The 21,174-nt window shown below is 41.8% G+C and overlaps 1 protein-coding gene across 1 annotated transcript; it reads left to right on the top strand.

Annotated features, from left to right (window-relative positions):
- Nucleotides 1-16,374: 16,374 nt before the first annotated feature.
- LOC308079055 (interleukin-1 beta-like) lies at nucleotides 16,375-20,689 on the top strand (the record flags this gene model as incomplete). Its single annotated transcript, XM_080420391.1, has 6 exons — nucleotides 16,375-16,497; nucleotides 16,911-16,938; nucleotides 18,006-18,204; nucleotides 18,857-19,036; nucleotides 20,149-20,282; nucleotides 20,471-20,689. The coding sequence occupies exons 1-6, from the start codon at nucleotides 16,463-16,465 to the stop codon at nucleotides 20,687-20,689; spliced, it is 795 nt and encodes a 264-aa protein (XP_080276517.1). The 5' UTR covers nucleotides 16,375-16,462.
- Nucleotides 20,690-21,174: the final 485 nt, after the last annotated feature.

Raw genomic sequence — 21,174 nt, 5'->3', positions numbered from 1 at the left:
GAGTACAAATACTCAAGAGAAAAGTCACTTAGTGAACTCGTACTCTGGTAAATTTACTTAGTTACTGTCCGCCACTGATTGAAGTGTGTAAAGGAAACGGCAGCAGGTGCATATCTTGTCCACCAGAGGGCACCGTAGGTCTAACCTTTGTGCTTTTATATGGCCATGTCTCATTTTAAATTCTTACTCTGAGAGGCTACCTTCTCTGAGGGTCCATTTGGTTTCATTTGTACCCTCTCTGAGTGACAGGCCCATAAGGGTCCATTTGGTTCCTAATTATCAATCATTTAGCTTGGGCTGCATAACCCCTCAAGGACCCGCGCTGGTCCCCAAACCCCATGTTGAGAACCCAACGTGTCCCAACATGTTGTTAATTTCACATCGATGTTAAAAAAAAAACATTTAGTTGAGTTATTTGTTAACATTCCACATGTTCTGCATGTGTCTGTGTGTGTATTAGTTATGCGTGAGCGTGTGAGTTTGCATATAGACATTATTTCCCCCCGCTGTATATGTGTCATATGTATGTATTATGAGTGTATGAGCGCTATACGAAAATATTCTATTTGTAAATTCCGGTAAAGCATCCAGTTTCTTTCTTTCATTTTTTTTTACAGACTGCAGTGCAGGTTGTGTGTTACTAATTGTGTTATCCATCGATTCATTGATTACCTTTCATTGTCCCACTGCTAATAGTCAGTAATAGTCTTAATAAGGGCACGGCAGTGGCGGCCATTTTGTGGTTCCACCACCGATCCAGGGCCCATTCATTTTTCCCATAGAGATTTCCGAAAAATATGATATCTTAAAGGGGGTGTAAGTGATTTTTTTTTCTTCTCTTTTTGGCTCTTCAAGAAGCTATAGCCCTCTATCAGAGGGTCTGTGCGTGCGTGTGTCTCTGCGTTTGCCGCTAATCAGGCAGACCGCTGGACCAATAGGCCGCGTATTATGTTGGAAACCTTTTTTAAATATCGTTGCTGTCGCGGCAGAAACCTCTTCTCTCCATATTCTAACTTTGATCCCTACTTGATCATTACAGCGTCACACAAAAAAAATAATCAAAAGGAGCAGATCTACAAGCTCGAAACGCGGCGCGATTCGAGCTTGTAGATCTGCTCCTTTTGATTATTTTTTTATTTGAATCCTGAAAAGTTTTGGACATGTGAGGTTTCCAACCAATGTGTAACTTTAGTGTTGCATATGGGGCCGTTACAGTTTCCCTTTTCTTTTTTTTAATGATGATTTTTCGCTTGCGTTTGCCATCGTTTATATCACATCTGCAGCTTCCAACCTGTAGGATAGTGACACGCCCACTTTGGTTGCCAGTTCGGGGCAAGAAAAAAACAAGTATTTTTTTCCAGTTCCGAACCAACTTTTTAGGTTTCAATTTTAGTGGAAACGCTCTGAACTGGTTCAAAATTAGGCGGGGAAAAAAAGAACGGCACCGGTTCACTGTTCACCAACCATCAACATCATCGTTTATTTTTTATCACTTACACTCCTTTTAACATCAGATGGTAACTGCAGTAAAGTATTGATGGCAGGAGGTCGTTTTTGTTTAGTTTTTTGTTCAGAGAAAAACACCCGGCATATACTATTTTATCTGAATATAAGGTTTGGCGAAACAGTCTTTTCCTCAGCCTCTCATATTAATGTTACATCAGCACCATTTATGTCTCTTTTAAATTTTTATTCCACTGGGAAAAAAAATGGTTCAAAGTGTGTTCATCCAATGTTGAAAGTTTTAGCAAAATGTGTTCTTGGAGAAATTGACTGTGTTGATTCAGAGTAAATATTTTTCAGGTATTTAAACTGTATTGTTTTTTTTTTGGTTTTGTTTTTGGTCGTAAAAAGTTTGTTTATATGGTATCAAAAGACTGAATGTACAAAAAGGAATCATGACTTGTGCTACTTTTAATGAACGGGAGGACTGTTGCAAGGTGGGCGGGGGTGGGGGGGTGGGGGGGGTGTTGAACTGGGGAAGCTGTAGATTAATATGTGAATACTTCAAGAGACTATAAATAAAGGACGCAGTTTATAGACGGTTGCTCCCAGTGTGCAGGTACAACAACGACAGTTACTGTAAGATATCCGTCAAAGTTTTAAACAGTTACTCCTTCTTTCTCCTTTATAGTTTTTCTTTATAATTTGTATAGAATCTCTTCGACTCCGTTTTTTGGAATGCTGTCAGTTTTTTTGTGGTGTGTTAATTGACACCTAATTAAACTGTTTCAATCATTTGATTAAGTTTCCTAAGAAATAAATTCCTATTGTAAATTGGTCTTTTGTTTTTGCCTTTTTTTGTTGTTGTCACAACTCCTGTTTCTCTGCAGGTCTCGACTCAAAGGTTGTTTTAGTGTCTAAAAAAACAACCTTGAATTGGTTGCAGTGTTGATTTCGTCGACCAAAACTATGACGAAAAATGTTGGTCGACTACCTTTTTCACTGACAAAAACTAAATAAAAACTAAGCTATGATGACTGAAACTATGATTAAATATATTGACAATTTCGTCAACAGATCAGAATCAGAATCAGAATCAGTTTTATTGTCGCATCACAGGTTTACAAGGTAAAGAAGTGGGTGAAATTAGTTTTTGTACATCGTTCCCATCGCAACGTTAATTTCCATAGAAAGAAGAGGGGGGGGGGGGGGAGAAGAAGAGGGGTGGGGGGCAAGTGGGAAGGAGATCAAAACAAGAGAGCAACAGAAGGCCAGACAAGTTATCTACATATTTACAAAGTACCTGAGATAATAAAAAACTAAGGTGCCTGAGCATAGCAGCAATGTATGTATACTGTGCATGTTATACTTATACTGTGCATGATATACATATGGACGTTAAGGTGCTTAGAGAAAAAAAGAGCACAATAAAAAAAATAAAAAAAAAAGTCAGTGCGTTATACATGGGATTAAGGTGCAAAAGGTCAGTGCGTGTCCACCTAGGGTGGACTGACCCTAGTATAATCCGCAAGTAGCTCCATGAGGGAGTGCAACAAAAAAGTCATTTGTACCTGGTGTAGTCCACAGGTGTGTCCGAGGGGGGAGCTACGTCCAAGTCATTGTCCCTGGTATAATCCACAGGTGTGTTCAGGAAGAGCCAGAAAGGTTTTTGCACCGCCTGCTGTCAGGCTGCTGAACAAGGCTTATGCCTCATTCAGCATCCTGACAGCAGCTGGATTAAAACTACACCAGTACCTGGTGGTGGAACTCTTGATACTGCGGTAGAGCCCCTTGCCCGGTCGCGGTCGTTGTAGGGGTTTGAACAGTCTGTGACTTGGGTGGTGCTTGTCCTTGATGATGCGCTTGGCTTTGACCACGCACCGCTTTTTGTACAGTTCCTGGAGCGCTGGGAGCTCGATTCCCATTATCCGCTCTGCCGATCGCACTACTCGTTGTAGGCTGATCTTTTCTCGGGCAGTGCAGTTCCCGTACCAGGCCGTGACACAACCTGTTAGGATGCCTTCAACAGAACTGTTGTAATACAGCCTGAGGATGCGACGTCCTACTCCGAGCTTCTTCAGGCGGCGGAGCCAGTACAGTCGCTGCTGAGCCTTTTTCCTCACGTGTGTGGTGTGCGTCTCCCATTTGAGGTCCTCCTCGATGTGTACTCCGAGGAACTTGAACTCGCTGACCCTTTCCACTGCAGCACCGTCGATGAGGATGGGCGCATGGTCTCTCCGCGGCCTCCTGAAGTCCACGATCAGTTCTTTGGTCTTGTCGACGTTAAGAGAGAGGTTGTTCTCCCGGCACCAGCGCGCTAGTGAGTTGATCTCCTCTCTATAGTCAGACTCGTCGTTGTTGACGATTCGGCCTATCACTGTCGTGTCGTCCGCGTACTTTATGATGGTGTTGGAGACATGTGTGGCTATGCAGTCATACGTGTACAGGGAGTAGAGGAGAGGGCTCAGCACGCATCCCTGGGGTGCTCCGGTGTTGAGGGTCAGGGGGTCGGATGTGATGCTGCCCATTCTCACCACCTGATGTCGGTTGGACAAGAAGTCCTGTATCCAGTCGCACATGCTTGGGTGTAGCCCTAGGTCTCTGAGCTTTTTGTCAAGTATTGCTGGGACAATGGTGTTGAATGCTGAGCTGTAGTCCACGAACAGCATACGTACATATTTGTCCTTCAGCAGCTTGTTGTCCATGTGCGAGAGGACGGTGTGGAGAGCCATGGCAATAGCGTCGTCGGTGGATCTGTTTTTGCGGTATGCATACTGCCACGGATCCAGCGAGGCAGGTAGCGTGGAGCTGATGTATTCCCTCACCAGTTTCTCGAAGCACTTGCTGACGATCGGGGTGAGAGCGACAGGTCTCCAGTCGTTCAGGCATGTCACTTTGGCCTTTTTGGGAATGGGCACAATGGTTGACATTTTGAACCCTGCAGGGACCACAGCCTGGGAGAGGGAGAGGTTAAAGATGTCAGCGAAGACACCCGCCAGCTGGTCTGCACATGCCTTAAGGACCCGGCCTGGAATCCCATCAGGTCCGGCTGCCTTGTGGATGTTGACTCGTGCGAAGGCTGTACGCACTTCTCTCTCCGAGATGGTTAGAGGGTTCTCCTCTGCTGGTGCTGCTGATGGCCCCGCTTGGCTGCCGCGGTTGGGGCTGATCTCAAACCGGCCGTAGAAAGTGTTCAGTTCGTTGGGGAGGGAGGCAGGCGGGTTCACCTCGCTTCTGGTTCTTGTTTTGCAGTCTGTCAAGGTGTGTATCGCCTGCCATGTGCTCCTGATGTCGCCATTGCTGAGTTTGTCTTGCATCTTTTTTGTGTAGGCCTTTTTCGCCTTCCTGATGGCGCTGTTTAGGGCCGCGCGCGTCGTGTTGCGCGTTTCCACGTCGCCAGATTTGAAACCAGCATCCCGTTCATGCAGATGTGCACGTACTCCGCTGTCCATCCATGGTTTCTGATTGGGATAGATCCGAACTGTCTTTTTTGGGACTATGTCATCTATGCACTTACTGATAAAGCCAGTGACTGAGTCTGAGAGTTCGTTGATGTTATTCCCAGCGGCGTTCTTAAACATCCCCCAGTCAGTCTGGTAGAAGCAGGATTGTAGCATAGCGTCTGTGTCCTCAGACCAGATTCGGATTTCCTTCTCAACGACCGGCTCCCTTTTTAGCCTCTGTTTGTAGGCAGGTAGCAGCTGGATGGCGTAGTGGTCAGAGCTTCCTAGCGGTGGGCGGCGGAGAGCTTTGTATCCATCCTTGAAGGGCGTGTAGCAGTGGTCAAGAATATTGTCACCACGGGTACTGCAGGTGACATGCTGGTGGAATTTGGGAAAGACCTTTTTTAAGTCTGTCCGGTTGAAGTCGCCTAGGCAGATGACTGCGCAGTCCGGGTGGCGATTTTCTTGTGCACTGATCGCCTGGTGTAATTCCCTCATAGCTGTGTCCTTATTAGCTCCAGGATGAATGTAAACAACGGCTACAATCACAATGCTGAAGTCGCGTGGTAGGTAGAAAGGACGGCAGGCTATGATTAAAAGTTCAAGGTCTGGAGAGCAGTGACTATCTAGGATTTTAACATCTTTGCACCAGTTGTTGTTGATCAAGGCACAAACTCCCCCCCCACGTTGCTTACCGCTTAGTACAGGGTCTCTGTCTTTCCTATACACGGTGAAACCAGGGGGAGTGATGGAAGAATCAGATGCTAACTCCGTTAGCCACGTCTCTGTTAGCACAACAATACAAGTGCTCCTCGTCTCTGCGTTGTATTTAACGCGCGCCAGTAAGTCGTCCATAGTGGTCACTGTTCTTGATTCACACAGAGATCTAACGTTCGCTAGCAGGATTGAAGGCAGTGCAGGTTTATATCCACGTTTTGTTGTTCTTACGAGGAGACCCGCTCTTTTCCCTCGTCGACCTGGCCGCCTTCTTCGCCGTTTCCGTGCTAGTGTCCCGGCCGGGACAAAGGGAAGCCCTCCCCCCATCCAACCGAGTGGAGGATTTTCCGCAAAAAAGTCCGGAATTCTGTGTGTAATCGCTGTGCTGATGTCCATAAGTGCTTGTCTGTCATAACTCCTCAGACACCCGACGGTGTAGGAAAAAAAGAGAAGGCTAAAAAATACTAAAAAGATGGAAAAACGTTGCGACGCTACGGAGCGATGACGAAAGCAGCCGTTCTCCATGGCGCTCCCTACCAAATAATAGATAAAAACTAGACTAAAATGTTAGTGAGGGATCTAGTGGAGAAGAGATCCAGTAGAACTAAAAGACAAGTCATTTTATGTTTGGTTGCGCTCGGGTGTTGCGCTCTGAAAATAGCAGATCTACAAGCTCGCGATGCGTTGTGAGCTTGTAGATCTGCTATTTTCAGCATGCAACCAAGTGTAAAATCAGCCGTTACAACGCCATCAAGACGACGCCAAAATACATTTTAGTCGACTAAATCAACTGTAGATTTAGTCGACCATAATCTTATGATATTTAGTCGACTAAAACTAGACGAAAACTAAAACATTTCATAATGACTAAAATATGACTAAAACTAAATGGAATTTTATTCAAAAGACTGACTAAAACTAAATCAAAACGTGCTGTCAAAACCCAACCTTGAATTGGTTGTATAAAATATGTTTGAATTCTTTCTTATAATTCACACACCACACCATCAGGGGTCTTCAACGTTCTTCAGACCACGGACCCCTTAGCTGAGAGAGAGATGAAGCAGGGACCTACATATTGTATCTATGTGATTCTAGGTGGAGTACGATACATCAGTGGTTCCCAAATTATCTTGGGGGCTACCCAGATGATTTGCTTTATGTGCAACATGTGCAAAGTTCATATTTAGAATCCATTCATTTGTGAATACCCTAAGTATAAGATGGGACCTACACATTGAGTGCCAGGGTTTTTTTAAAACAGGGTACAGTCAGTGCCTGGATTTTTAACAATTTTTGAACCTTTTTCAAGTAGTCACAAAATATTTTCAGTGATCACCGTCCTCACGGTGATCCCCTCATTACACACATAGAGGTCTCGTACAATCGGGGGATTTTTTTTTAAACATTCGGTAATGCGTTCCATAGTTGCAGCCAGTTGAAAATAGTCAAAAATAGTCAAAAATACTCAAAAGTACACAGGAGCCGAGATACAGGCTTTTGAAGTCATAAATTAACCAGGAAGTGGATTAAAGTCTAAATCTTCGAAAAATGATATCTCCTGGTGCTGTGAAGGATTTTTTTTTTTTTTTTTTTTTCAAAAACGATTATAACCGTTTTTGTCACACCTTGTTTGGATTATGAAAAACGGCCCGGACCGTTTTTGGCGCTCAATGTGTTGATGATCAATCAATATAACAGGATATGATTATCAAATGGCCATCCTGCATAATAAGAAAAAAAATTGTTTTGCTATTTGATGCTGATACTAAGTAAGTGAATGCAGGACGTTTACTTGCAACAAACATTGTGGTGTTGCTACTTTCACCTGAATGACTGACTGACTGACTGACTGACTGACTTCCACTGCTGTGAGAGACAGTGAGAAGTGAAAGAGCCGCATTCTGCACTTCCTGTTTGTGCTTCAGGGGTTTTACATGTTGATGGTTAACCTCATGGAAATGCCACCAATATGCACGTGCGTGTGTGTGTGTGTGTGTGTGTGTGTGTGTGTGTGTGTGTGTGTGTGTGTGTGTGTGTGTGTGTGTGTGTGTGTGTGTGTGTGTGTGTGTGTGTGTGTGTGTGTGTGTGTGTGTGTGTGTGTGTGTGTGTGTGTGTGTGTGTGTGTGTGTGTGTGTGTGTGTGTGGGTTGTGTGGGTGGGTATGTCTCAAAAGCACCTTCTGCACTCCCTCTTGATGGGATTAACCCGCTGACTAGAGTCCCCCAGGGATCCGTTCTAGGATCCTTTCCTTCTTTCCCTCTACACCACATTTCCGGCTATTCTTGCCAAATATTCCCCCTAGAATGGAGACTCCAGGGTTCATGTGATTAAATCACAGACATGTTTAAACACTTTACACCCAGGCACTGGTGTAAAGTAACATTTACTCAAGTATTGTACTTATAAGTACAATTTTACGGTATTTTCTACTTTAGTGGAGTATTTTCAATGTTCAGTACTTTTACTTCTACTCCATTACATCTCAGAGGCAAATATTGTACTTTTACTCCATTACAATTATTTGAAAACTTTAGTTACTAGTTACTTTGTAGATTTTGATTATTATTACAAAACTTAACATTAACCACTTACAGCCCTGTATGCATTTCGGCCGTTTGAACCGGCTATTTTTAAAAGTTTTATACATTTGAAAACTTGTGAAATGGGACATTCTGCATAATGAGTACTTTCTACTTTTAGTTATTTAAGTACATTTTGATACCAAATACTTTTGCACTTTTACTCGAGTAAATTTAGAATTCTGGACTTTCACTTGTAACAGAGTATTTCTACATGATTGCAGTATTGATACTTTTACTTAAGTAAAACATGTGAGTACTTTTCCCACCACTGCACTCAGGAAGGATCTTATCTTCACATCATCATAACTATAATATATACTCATTATAAGACGCTCTGTGTCCCAGAGGTGGGCTGTGGGGAAGTTCAGAAACCTGCCGCCTGCACGCCTACCAACCACATCATTGATGGGGATTCCAAGCTGGAAACTACAGCCTTTGTGTCTTCCAGGGAGAGTCAACTTGTAGATCTGTTCCTATTGGTTCGTACCAACGATTTGGGGGCACCCCCCACCCCTCCCCAGATTTGTATTGGGTGCCCCCCCCTGTCCAGAGCACCTGTTGTGTCACATTTAGAGAACTACAACCACTTCAAGCACTTTGTAGTGACACTGTAATGACATCCGGAGAGAGACGTGCTGCGGTTTATGTGGTCGGAAACGTTTCGAGAACCGGAGAGGGGCAGGTAGTGAGATGGAACGGGGGAACTGTTTTTTTCTGTGCTTCTCAACCTTTTGAACCCCAAGTTTGGTATGCATTAGGTAGGCCCCAGACCCCCCGTTTGATTATAATGATAAAATATATATTTTCTAAATCTCTGGGGACCTCAATCTATCCATTTGGACCCCTGATGGTCCTAGTACCCGAGGTTGAAAACCAGTTACAGACAAGGAGCGGCCAGGATCAACCCGTTTTGGTGGCCTTGGGGGGGAGGGGGGGTTGCTGAAATCATGCTAAAAATGCAAAAAATCAGCAGGGTGAGGGGATGCTGTCGAACACATTTTGCCCCTTAAGCCTGCCTGTGCCACCTGAGGCCGATTCTACAAAATGTCTTCTAAATCCTAACAGTTTTCTGAAAAACGTATGTTTCTATATCAGTGGTTCTCAAACCTTTTCATCTCAAGGACCCCCAAAATGTAGTATATGTATTTGTCCGCGGACCCCCATCTCAAAATATGTTGTTCCAGGGACCCCCACAGAAGCAAAGATTTGAGTTAAAAATGTTCGCTTTAAAACAATATTCAAAGATTTGCACACATGTTCACGATTTTTCAAAAATAGCAGATCTACAAGCTCGTAGCGCGGCACTCGGTGCCGCGCTATGAGCTTGTAGATCTGCTATTTTTGAATAGCCAAAGTGTAAAATAATGCCTTAATGGGTGAAGCCGGGCCTTTAGTGCCAAGCAGACCAGACAGTCACACTGATGCAGACCGGGCTCTCCAGACAACCATGTGCTCCATGGGATCCTGCACGCTGCCATAGTTCATTTCATTGTTTGTCGAGCATAATTGTATTTATTGTTTGTCATTTTCCATTTTTTTCCCCCCTCCCGATGCATCGTTTTGCTTATCGGCTACGTTACATGATGTAATGTATTTAATAACAGCATTTTTTAAATAGCCTGTCACAGGTATACCTATATATGATCGTTGTCTGTTGCCGGTACTGTCTGTCTGTACATGACTGTCAAAAGTATCAAAGGGGGTCTTAGCTTCCGCCCGATGTAAGAAGGGGGGCTCCACAGGGGACTCTTGTCTGGTGTGAGAAGTAGAGCCCGGCAGAAATATGGTTCTGACCACGGACCACAATGAAAAACAAGGCTCCCGGGGGCTTTTCGTGTTATCCTTTTACCGCCTTTTAGTTTTTTACTGTAACTGCCGTACGGTTTTCAAACTTATAGTCAGTATTAAATCAATCAAAAAAACGAAATTGCAAACTTTTTTGCCTTTTAACTATTTTACTCCTAATAAAGTTGTGAAGCTATTAGCATCATCTTCTTCTCCAGTTTCTGCAGGCTCCTCCTCTTCGTCTTCCTCCTCCTCTTCCTCCTCATCCTCTTCGGCGTCTGCGTCGGCGTCAGTGTCTTGTTCCTTGTTTCTCTCCTCCTCTTCTTTTCGCTTCAGGTCATCTTGTTCCTAAGAAAAGCACTATATAAATTAGATGTTCTATAATTATTATATTGTCCCAAAACACCACGTAGTATTTACGCAGTGCTGGTAGATAGAAAGATGCTTTATTTTTCCTTTACGGGAATTAATTGTGCGCCAAGCAGCCATCAGGACACACAAATCATGATGAGGCGCTGAGCATCTATTTGATTTTATCTGGGTGCCCAGAGTTGAATTATTTTCAACTCTCTGGGCGTTTAGGCATGTGTTTTTTTTGGAGAGCGCCTTGCGTTTTTTAGCTGAGGAAAAAAAAAACACTCTGCCTTATTAGCTATGATATAGTTACAAGATAATATATTCTGTATGTTGAGAGCACTCAGGCAGACAGTGGACGAGAGCGAAAGTTATGATTGTGTGCAACATGTTTAACGTTCTGAACGACCACAAAAAAAAAGCAGAACTTGTCTGTGAACTTTTGATGAAGTTCAGAAACACTGAAGTAGGTCATGTGATGTGAGTGTCGGTTTCATCACTAGGTTTCGAATCCTGAGGTAGGAAATGAAACGGCAAAAAACGGTACATTTTAAATGCCACAAATTCCTGCCACAAACTTTTCTTGGTCGGGGGGCCTCTAACTGAGGAAGTTTGTCTACAGATGTTGAGCGTTGACAGACACGCTCGTTGACTCTTTTTTTTTGTGTTATCGTGGAACGGAGACGGGTTGACTTTCCACCTCTAGGGAAACACAGACCTTTAACCCTTTAAGACCGGGAACGCATCTCTGTCATTGTAAGATTTGTTTGGCTATTCAAAAATAGCAGATATACAAGCTCAGAGCGATTTTGAAAAAAATCGTGAAAATGTGTGCAAATCTTTGAATAATATATTTTTTTGAGCGAACATTTTTGACTCTCTTACAACTTCTGGGGATCATATCATTTTTGAGAACCACTGATAGGATAGCAAATATGTCTTTAAAAAAAAAACTGTTAGGATTTAGAAGACGCTTGTAGAATCCTCAGAGGGCAAAGATTTGAGTCACAAATGTTCGCTTTAAAAATGCGCGTATACATCTAAAGATGTACACATTTTTTCACGATAAAAAAAAAAAAAAGCAGATCTACAAGCTCATAGCGCGGCACTCAGTGCCGCGCTATGAGCTTGTAGATCTGCTATCTTTGAATAGCCAAAAGAAATCTTAAAATGTACACGGATGCGTTCCCGGTCTTAATGGGTTAATAAACCTGGGAAACACAGACCTTTAAACCTGGCCAGAGCCCCCTCCCCCGTCTTTCCCGCCGAAAATCTATGCCTACGATGTCATCATACTACATGATGCAACACTGAAAAGACACTGTCACTTGTTTGTTTGTGTGACACACAGGCGGAGGAGGATGTCTAATGAACAAACCACCATGTGGAAAATCACTGGCAACTCCTTATACCAGTGGTTCTCAACCTTTTCACAGGGGACCCCCCCATAATAATCTTCATATTTGAACTGGGGACTCCCCCCCCCCCCCCCCGCCCCCCTGAAAAGCACTTGGAATTGTAGGAGTTGAGACGTTACATTTTCTTTCACTCAGTTCCCCACAGATAAATATTGTGAAAATAGCAGATCAGAAATATGAGAAAATAGCAGATTGTAGATCTGCTATTTTCAAAAAATGTTGCCTCTTTATTTTATTTGACAATTTTGGCCAATGTTTGACCAGTTTTCATAGTATTGTTTGTTGACGTTTGATGCATTAATGGTTTAGATATTAAAAAGGTCTTAAAAGTCCTTAAATTGTCACTTCGCTGTCATCCGACCCACAGGTTGAGAACCACTGCCTTGAAAACTGAGACTCAAAAAAACTGAAAACTGAGACTCAAATTTTGCTATCAGGTGAAATGCATACAATTACTGTATTTAAACATTTTTTAAAAGGAAACATATTAAAATACAACCCGAAGTTGCTGGTACAGTATGTATGGACTATAGGCCTAATATCTGTCACAGTGTCACTTACTGTATCCTTCTACTAAAATAGAGGAGGACACCCAAGGAGTGCAGAGTCAGTGTTCACTAGGGTCAGTTGGCTCTCAAGCATTGAAGGAGGCATGAGCTCGGCCCTGGGCTCCCTAGGCTGGTGGGGGGAGTGTAGTGCCCAGGGTCACTTAGAAAATTGGCACCGGGTGAAAAAAGGGTTACAAATTCAAGGGATAAAAATGAATAATAAAAAAAAAATGTTCACTAGGGTCAATCAGCTGACTCATGCTCCAAATAACCAGGGTTGGGCGGGTTACTTTTAAAAAGGAATCCCCTACAGTTACAAGTTACTTTCTAAAAAATGTAGTCAGTAACGTAATCCCGATTACTCCATTTAAAAAGTAACTACTAGTTACTTTCAGTTACTTTTGGATTACTTTTAAGCAAAACTCTATTTAATTAGATAATACAAGTTTTACCATTGATAGACAAGAATGTTGAGCCTATGAAATTAAGATAAGGACAACAGAAATATGGTTAAGGTCATTTAATTGTTAAGAATTTGACCTCTCTGAACAGTTACATTACTGTAGAGTCATTGTGTCAACTAATAACAGATCATAAGAAAAGGCATCTTGACCTACAGTAACATTTTGATTGTTTGACAACCAACAACTAGCTCATTTTAAATAACACAACCGTCCCTATGGGATCTAACCTCCATCCATGTGTGGGCAAAGTGGCAAATAAAATCTCTTTACCTTTACAAAAAAATAATAAAACCTAATAAAATGCATAGCCTTTAATAAAAAGACACTAAATGCCTTTAGTTTACAGCCTATATTCCCTAAGGCTATACATAGGCTAGATGAGATCAAGTAAATAGAATAGACCAGGTTAGCATGCTATTATAATATGTTACTCTCTCCCTCCCCCTACAGGCTGGTATTATAATACGTTACTCTTTACCTCCCCCTACAGGCTGCTATTATAATATGTTACTCTCTACCTCCCCCTACAGGCTGCTATTATAATATGTTACTCTCTACCTCCCCCTACAGGCTGGTATTATAATATGTTACTCTCTACCTCCCCCTACAGGCTGGTATTATAATATGTTACTCTCTACCTCCCCCTACAGGCTGCTATTATAATATGTTACTCTCTCCCTCCCCCTACAGGCTGGTATTATAATACGTTACTCTTTACCTCCCCCTACAGGCTGCTATTATAATATGTTACTCTCTACCTCCCCCTACAGGCTGCTATTATAATATGTTACTCTCTACCTCCCCCTACAGGCTGCTATTATAATATGTTACTCTCTACCTCCCCCTACAGGCTGCTATTATAATATGTTACTCTCTACCTCCCCCTACAGGCTGCTATTATAATATGTTACTCTCTCCCTCCCCCTAAAGGCTGGTATTATAATACGTTACTCTTTACCTCCCCCTACAGGCTGCTATTATAATATGTTACTCTCTACCTCCCCCTACAGGCTGCTATTATAATATGTTACTCTCTACCTCCCCCTACAGGCTGCTATTATAATATGTTACTCTCTACCTCCCCCTACAGGCTGGCATTATAATATGTTACTCTCTACCTCCCCCTACAGGCTGGTATTAGAATATGTTACTCTCTACCTCCCCCTACAGGCTGGTAGGGCCTGTAAAAGGCCAATCAAAAAGAAGGCCATCAAATAAAACGATGATTTTTAAGTCCACAGAAATAATTAATTTAACTTGAAGTTTAAGGATGACTTAATTTTAATATAGTACAAGAATAGTGTAACTAACTGTAAAATATAACCCATTTATTTCATTAAATTATGTATTGGGTTATAGCCTATTTGTCTCAATATTTGTCACATTCAGCACTGGACTTCACTGACTGTAGGGGTCACATTAATCAAATTAGAATCACAGATTAGAGATTTTATGTATTTCCCCCTATTTTCTGTATTTTTCACTATTTAAAATATAGTATTTCTTAATTCCCCCCCCCCCCTCTCTCTCTCTGTCAAAAGTGTTGCTTGGCTTCCGTGCATTATAAACTGGAATATAGGCTTTAAATCTAACCTATCACTGGTTATGTGCAGCGTTTCACTTGATGTTGAATCTCAACCAGAGAACTGGTGTCTACCATTACCATATTGACAGAGGTGCACGCTGTGCGTCCTGACCGTCTCCACGCATCCATTCAGTAGCCTACCATCGATACTCATGAGGCCTCCTGACTTTTGCATACGACATGCATACTGTTATTTCGACTTATTATTATTTTAATGTTTGGTGACGGTGTTATAATAATGTATAACTTGTTTTTAAAATGTATGAGGGGAAGGGGAGAAAGTAATCTGCCTGTGACCCTGTAAACATTGACTAGACAGTAAAGACTCATTTATATAGTCTACAAAGAACTCACCCTATAAAATTATATTTATACCCCGTAAGCTACTCTTTAAATAAAAAGCCTCATTTTATTTGACATAAAAGAGAAGACTGCGCTACCGATTATTTATCCCCAATCCAATGCTCTCCTATGTAGTATCTCCGTCTGCAGTGTTGCCTGGTCTGATTATTATAAGCCACATTGGGCTTATTTTTCTGAAGTTGCTTGTAAATAATGGTAGAACGGTTGTGAGCTTGTAGATCGTCTATTTTCAAATAGCCAACATATATAAATATGCTCATTGTTTAATGGACGACCGATATAGCTTTGAAGTGCTCGTGTGGACTTTTATAGTCGCTTCTTTTGGGCTTGTTTTCATAGACCTGGTTGCTTATTTCTCTCGCAAATTCTGGCAACACCGCCCTGACGCAGCAGCAGCCTCCTGTCTGTGGGGATTTTACACAGAGAGGTGCGCGCTGCGCTCAACTCCAATCCATTGCCGTCTGTGTGGAGTGTGCGCTCTTGCAGGTGGTTGTTTGGTGTTATAATAATGTATAACTTGTTTGTAAAATTAATGAGGGGAAGGGGAGAATGTAATCCTCATGTAACCCCCGTTACAACACCCCCGTTACTGTAATCCAGATTACACATTTTAAAATGTACTCTAAGACGTTACCGTTACGTTTTTTTTTTACTCTGATTACGTAACGGCGTTACATGTAATCCGTTACTTCCCAACCCTGCAAATAACTCACTTTGCACAAATATTACTCAGTATTCTGACTACAACAACAGCTGCTTTCATACTGTTACTGTACTTGCATGATGTCCAGTTTGTATGACACTCCATTATTGCACAAAAAGTCATCATTTCATTTACGTCACCAATCTGGAGAACAGATCTACAAGCTAACAACGCGTCGCGCCGCGTTGTTGCCTTGAATATCACATTAGCATGAATCCAACATATTAATAGAAAAGCGTTACTGTGTCAAACAAAAATGAAAAATGTTGAACTATAGTATATGTCTGCCTGATAACCAAAAGCCTAATATCTCCCCTCAGATGAATCAAGCCTCTCCACTTGCTTCTACCATATAACGTAACTTTCTGCATACACAACCACACACACTGACACACATGTGCAGACACGTGCACGTGCACACACACACACACACACACACACACACACACACACACACACACACACACACACACACACACACTCAATACACAGACACTCACACCCACACATTCAACTGCACACTAGGTATTTGTTGTTTGTCGTGTCTTATGTTTGATTATTATGTTTAACTTGATTATTATGTTTAACTTGATTATTATGTTTAACTTGTTTATTAGTTTTTAGGTGAGAACCCTTTATAAGCCCTTTATGGGTTTCTTTATCTCACCTGCACTTTTTTAATAATGTTACCTTTGTAATGTTTTTTATTGTGCGAATAAATAAATCATCAAATCAAACCCAGAGGGAATTCCCTCTTTAAGCTAGTGGATAACTTAGGCGTTACAAACTGACTTACCACGCTGGTTTGTTTGTTGGTTTGACGCAAATAGGAACCTTTCTCCCGGAAGTTGTGGTTTCACACTTCTATAAGAGCCTCTGTCAAGGGCTTCAGTTTCAGAGCGCCTGTCTGTCTGCATGCTGTGTGCTGTGTTCATATCCATCAGGATAATACAGCTGTAGACTAGATCTGATCTTTTTAAGTGACTGTAGTCTCATAGTTGGTGTCTCGACCCGTCCTAATTGTGAGGATCTAAACATCATTTTCTTCTATCAAAATGAGTGACTTTGATTTGTCCCAGGCTCTGGAAAGGTACGTTTATATTAAGTAGATCCCTTTTAAAGATGTATCACTGCTGTACATTATATGCATTTGTAATAATTTGTGTTGTTTCACGTATTTTAGCTTTTTGATCAAATTGATATATGGACCTGAACATTTATTTTCTGTTTGAATTTCTGTAAAGAGCTGAAGAGATGGAGAAACCCTGAACAAACACTCTGTAGCAATGATTCCTATCAGAATATAGAGCTATTTAACACTTATTCTAACAACAAATACCATACAGCACTTTTAACTAAAGGTTGAATGAATGCAGATGGAGTTCAACAAACATGTGAACCCATTTTTTTTTAGTGTTAATGCTTCGTATTGCACATGTTTTATTTGCAATGTTGTCCCGAGGTATTTTAATAATTATGGTTTTGGTCTGTTTTCTATTTCAGTTCAACTGAGGACACCTGCATATTTATGGTAAGTTGGTGCATTATCTCATTAAAGGTTTTTTATCTCTTAACCACTTAAACCCATAGTCTTAGTGAAACAGACTTAAGTTACAACTGTACGCTTTTTTCTGTCTGCAACAAATGACTTCGCCTAAAATAGCCGATCTACAAGCACAAAACGTGTCACGTTGTGACACGTTTTGAATAGGCACGCTTGGGTTCTAGTGGTTAAATAAATAGGCTTCAGACTTTCCCTTTTTATTGCCATGTGTATTGTACCAGTGGAAGTGAACTTTTTGTGGACAACGTAGTTGAAACAATCATATGCAGTATATACTTAATGTCTAATATCATATACAGTATATACTTAATGTCTAATATCATATACAGTATATACTTAATGTCTAATATCATATACAGTATATACTTAATGTCTAATATCATATACAGTATATACTTAATGTCTAATATCATATACAGTATATACTCGCTGCTATGTTGATGCACCTTACGTCTAACCTCATGTACCGTATGGGAAGGATATGCTGTGTATGTATATAGGGAACGCATCTGTGTCATTTTCTATTTCTTTGGCTATTCAATAATAGCAGATCTACAAGCTCATAGCGCTCTGAGCTATGAGCTTGTAGATCTGCCATTTTAGAAAAATCGTGAAAATGTGTGCAAATCTTTGAATATATATATATTTTTTAAAGTGAACATTTGTAACTCAAATCTTTGCTTCCTTCTGGGGGGGGGGGGGTGGTCCCTGGAAGAAAACATTTTGAGATGGGGGTCCGCGGCCTAATAGATGCAATTTTGGGTGGTCTATGACATGAAAAAGTTTGAGATAGCAACATATGTTTTTTTCAAAATTCGGTTAGGATTTAGAAGACATTTGTAGAATATATATTCAAAGATTTGCACAAAATTCTCACAATTTTTCAAAAATAGCAGATCTACAAGCTCATAGCGCGGCACTCGGTGCCGCGCTATGAGCTTGTAGATCTGCTATTTTTGAATAGCCAATGATTTGTTGATGTGTAGGGCATACAGGATGAGATCTTAATGAATGATTTGTGTTGATGTGTGTAGGGCGTACAGGAGGAGATCCTGAGCGTGGACGTGGGGTTGGATCTGGTGGATTACATCCAGCGGCCTATCAGCGTGAGGGGGATCAGCATGAGGGGGATCTCCATGTTGGCGGTGGCTCTGAAGAGGATGAAACCGTTCCGAAACGCTGCGTCCTCCGATGAGCACATGGACATGATCAGCGTGGAAGGACTTTTAGACGGTAGGACAGTGATTCTTAAATGTTTTTTTAAATGTTCTAGAACCCCCCAGTTTTATATGCTTTCAAAAAATTCTGGTACCACGATCTACACTAAAATACTCAGTGTTAATTTAACCCATTAAGACCAGAGGGCCGATTCTATACAAATGTCTTCTAAATCAGTAGTTCTCAAACTTTTTCATGCCGATGGACCCCCAAAATGATATGTATTTGGCCCCCAACTCAAAATGTTTCATGCCAGGGACCCGCCCAGAAGAGAAGATTTTTTTAAAGAAACTAATTATTCAAAATGTTCAAACACCTAAGATTTTTCAAAAATGTTCAAAAATAGCAGTTGTGCAAGCTCGTACGACGCTTGTATATCTGCTATTTTTGAGAACCACTGTTCTAGAGTGGGGACCCCCCCCCCCCCTCCCCCAAAAATGATTTGGGAACCACTGTCATAGATCATCTAAATGGGGCCCTGAGAATGTATGAATACTGCTTTAACCAAATGGACCCATGTTGCAGATGGATACATTGACACTTGAGGATTAGTGTTGAAACAATTATTCTCTAGCATTTCATGAACTCCTGCTTAACCAACAACAAGCTTGAATTTGATTGATTCCACTTTGTGTCTAAAATAAGGCTTTTCTTCTCCTCCATCCAGACACAGACCACATCGTGAGGACCATCGTCCAATGTTCATCCAGCGAGAAGGAGAGACGCTTCCGTCGCAGGTCGTGTGAGGAGTGTACTCTGTCTGACACCAAGCACAAGAACCTGTTCCAGTCCAACGAGAACCAGGGGGAACTACTGGCCACCACTCTCAAAGGAGGATCTCAGAAAGGTACAAGACAAACTGCACTATAACATCATATCATTTAACATTTTGTACCACGTTAATTATCTGGTGTAATTCAACATTTTGTATTTTGTAAAACAGAAAATTGCAAGCACTACTCTTACAGGGGCATGAGAGCCTATAGGCTGATTTTGTCGTTCGTTTTGCGGTTCAGGTTAAACTACAGCAGATTAAATACATGGCAGGCTATAGCAATGTAGCTGCAGCTAATAACATTAACAACGGGTGTGCTAAATGTAGGTTTGCTTACATCACAGAGCACTATGACTATAAGGTCAGTCTTAGGTATAGCTCTCCACCAAACAGACTACAGATTACTATTAGACTGGCAGTCGAATGAAGTCGGGAGATCAGTCGGTTGGAAGTGTAAACAGTTGGAAGTTGGAATGCACCTGAGAGCCGACACCGACAGACGGCTCCTATGGTGCTAAAAAAAAAGGTCTATGGCTTGATGTCTTTTTCAACAACAAGCCCGCTGCCACTCTGTCGGTCGAAAGCCGGTCGGCTTTGAGTGTACCCACCGCCCATTCAACAGCAGATTTAACAGTGTACCACCGCCCATTCAACAGCAGATTTAACAGTGTACCACCGCCCATTCAACAGCAGATTTAACAGTGTACCACCGCCCATTCAACAGCAGATTTAACAGTGTACCACCGCCCATTCAACAGCAGATTTAACAGTGTACCACCGCCCATTCAACAGCAGATTTAACAGTGTACCACCGCCCATTCAACAGCAGATTTAACAGTGTACCACCGCCCATTCAACAGCAGACTTAACAGTGTACCCACCGCCCATTCAACAGCAGACTTAACAGTGTACCACCGCCCATTCAACAGCAGATTTAACAGTGTACCCACCGCCCATTCAACAGCAGATTTTCAGCAACAGACGCTTTCAAACACTTACGGTGCGGTGGAGAGCTACCTTTATGCAGACTGCTTTTCATCCTAGGGGGGAAATCATTATAGCCACACAATCAGCCCATGGTTTCATTAGTCAGTAAGAGTTCTTAAAGTATCATACTTGAAAAGTAAAACATGGTAAACAATAAACATGCCCGTCTGTCTGTCTGCCCCCCTCTCTCTCTTTAGTGAAGGTCAAGCTAACACGGTACACACCAAACCATGAGAAGACGAGACCCGTGGCCGTGGTCTTCACCATCGTCATTAACAACATCCAGCATCACATCTGCTGCTCTGGGCAGGAGCCTGTCTTGAAGCATGAGGTACATACTCATATCTTTTGTGTGATGCTGTAGTATGATCCAGTAAGGCGTTCATTTACGTGAAAAAAATTAAAGTTAAAATATTGAGATAAGAGTTTTCTGCCCGACAGCAACGATATAGGGGTTTCAGTTGTTAAAGAATATGGAAAGTAATCATGTCTGTCTGTCTGTATCTGTTGTCATGATAGGCGTGTTCTGAGACCAAGTTAGAAGAACAAGAAGAGCTCACTGCAGAAGGAGGCATGGATCGCTTCCTCTTCTACCTGAAGACAACAGGAAACCTGACTACCTTTGAGTCGGTGAAGCATCATGGCTGGTTCATCAGCACATCTCTGGAGGAAGATCAACCTGTGCAGATGTGTCAGATCGAGGACAACATGAGTCGTGACATTTACTTTACTAAGTGATCGCCTAGTTCTCTCCTAGCCATGGAATGATGTTACAATGCATTTCAATGGACTAATAGGCTGTGGTTGGAACTATTTCCGGGGGACTGACTTTGCCAACCAATAAGGGCAGAGTACTCCTGAAAAACTGAACCAATCAAAGCAGTGTATACCAAAAAAAGAAAAAGTACTTCCCATGGAAAGATAAAAGTAAAAATGAGCAGCTTCATGAATATAAGGCAGCCTGATAACTTACAGCAGGGGTCTTCAACGTTTTTGAGGTCAGGGACCCCTTAGCTGAGAGAGAGATGAAGCATATTATACATATTGTATAACACCCTAATTCTTAGGAATTGGGACAAAACCTTTATATTTATATATTCTTCAATTATGCCGGGAAAATATATTTTAAAAGATCAATCGATTTTTCATTCCACTCCACTGTCATAGTGAGTAGACAATGTATTTTTCTTAAGTTGCTTAGAGTTCTATTAATGCTAATAGAA

This window comes from Gymnoscopelus braueri (genome assembly GCF_963280865.1).
Source record: "Gymnoscopelus braueri genome assembly, chromosome: 22".
NCBI lineage: Eukaryota > Metazoa > Chordata > Actinopteri > Myctophiformes > Myctophidae > Gymnoscopelus > Gymnoscopelus braueri.
The sequence above is the reverse complement of the archived record's forward strand: the minus strand, read 5'-3'. Positions and strand labels throughout refer to the sequence as shown.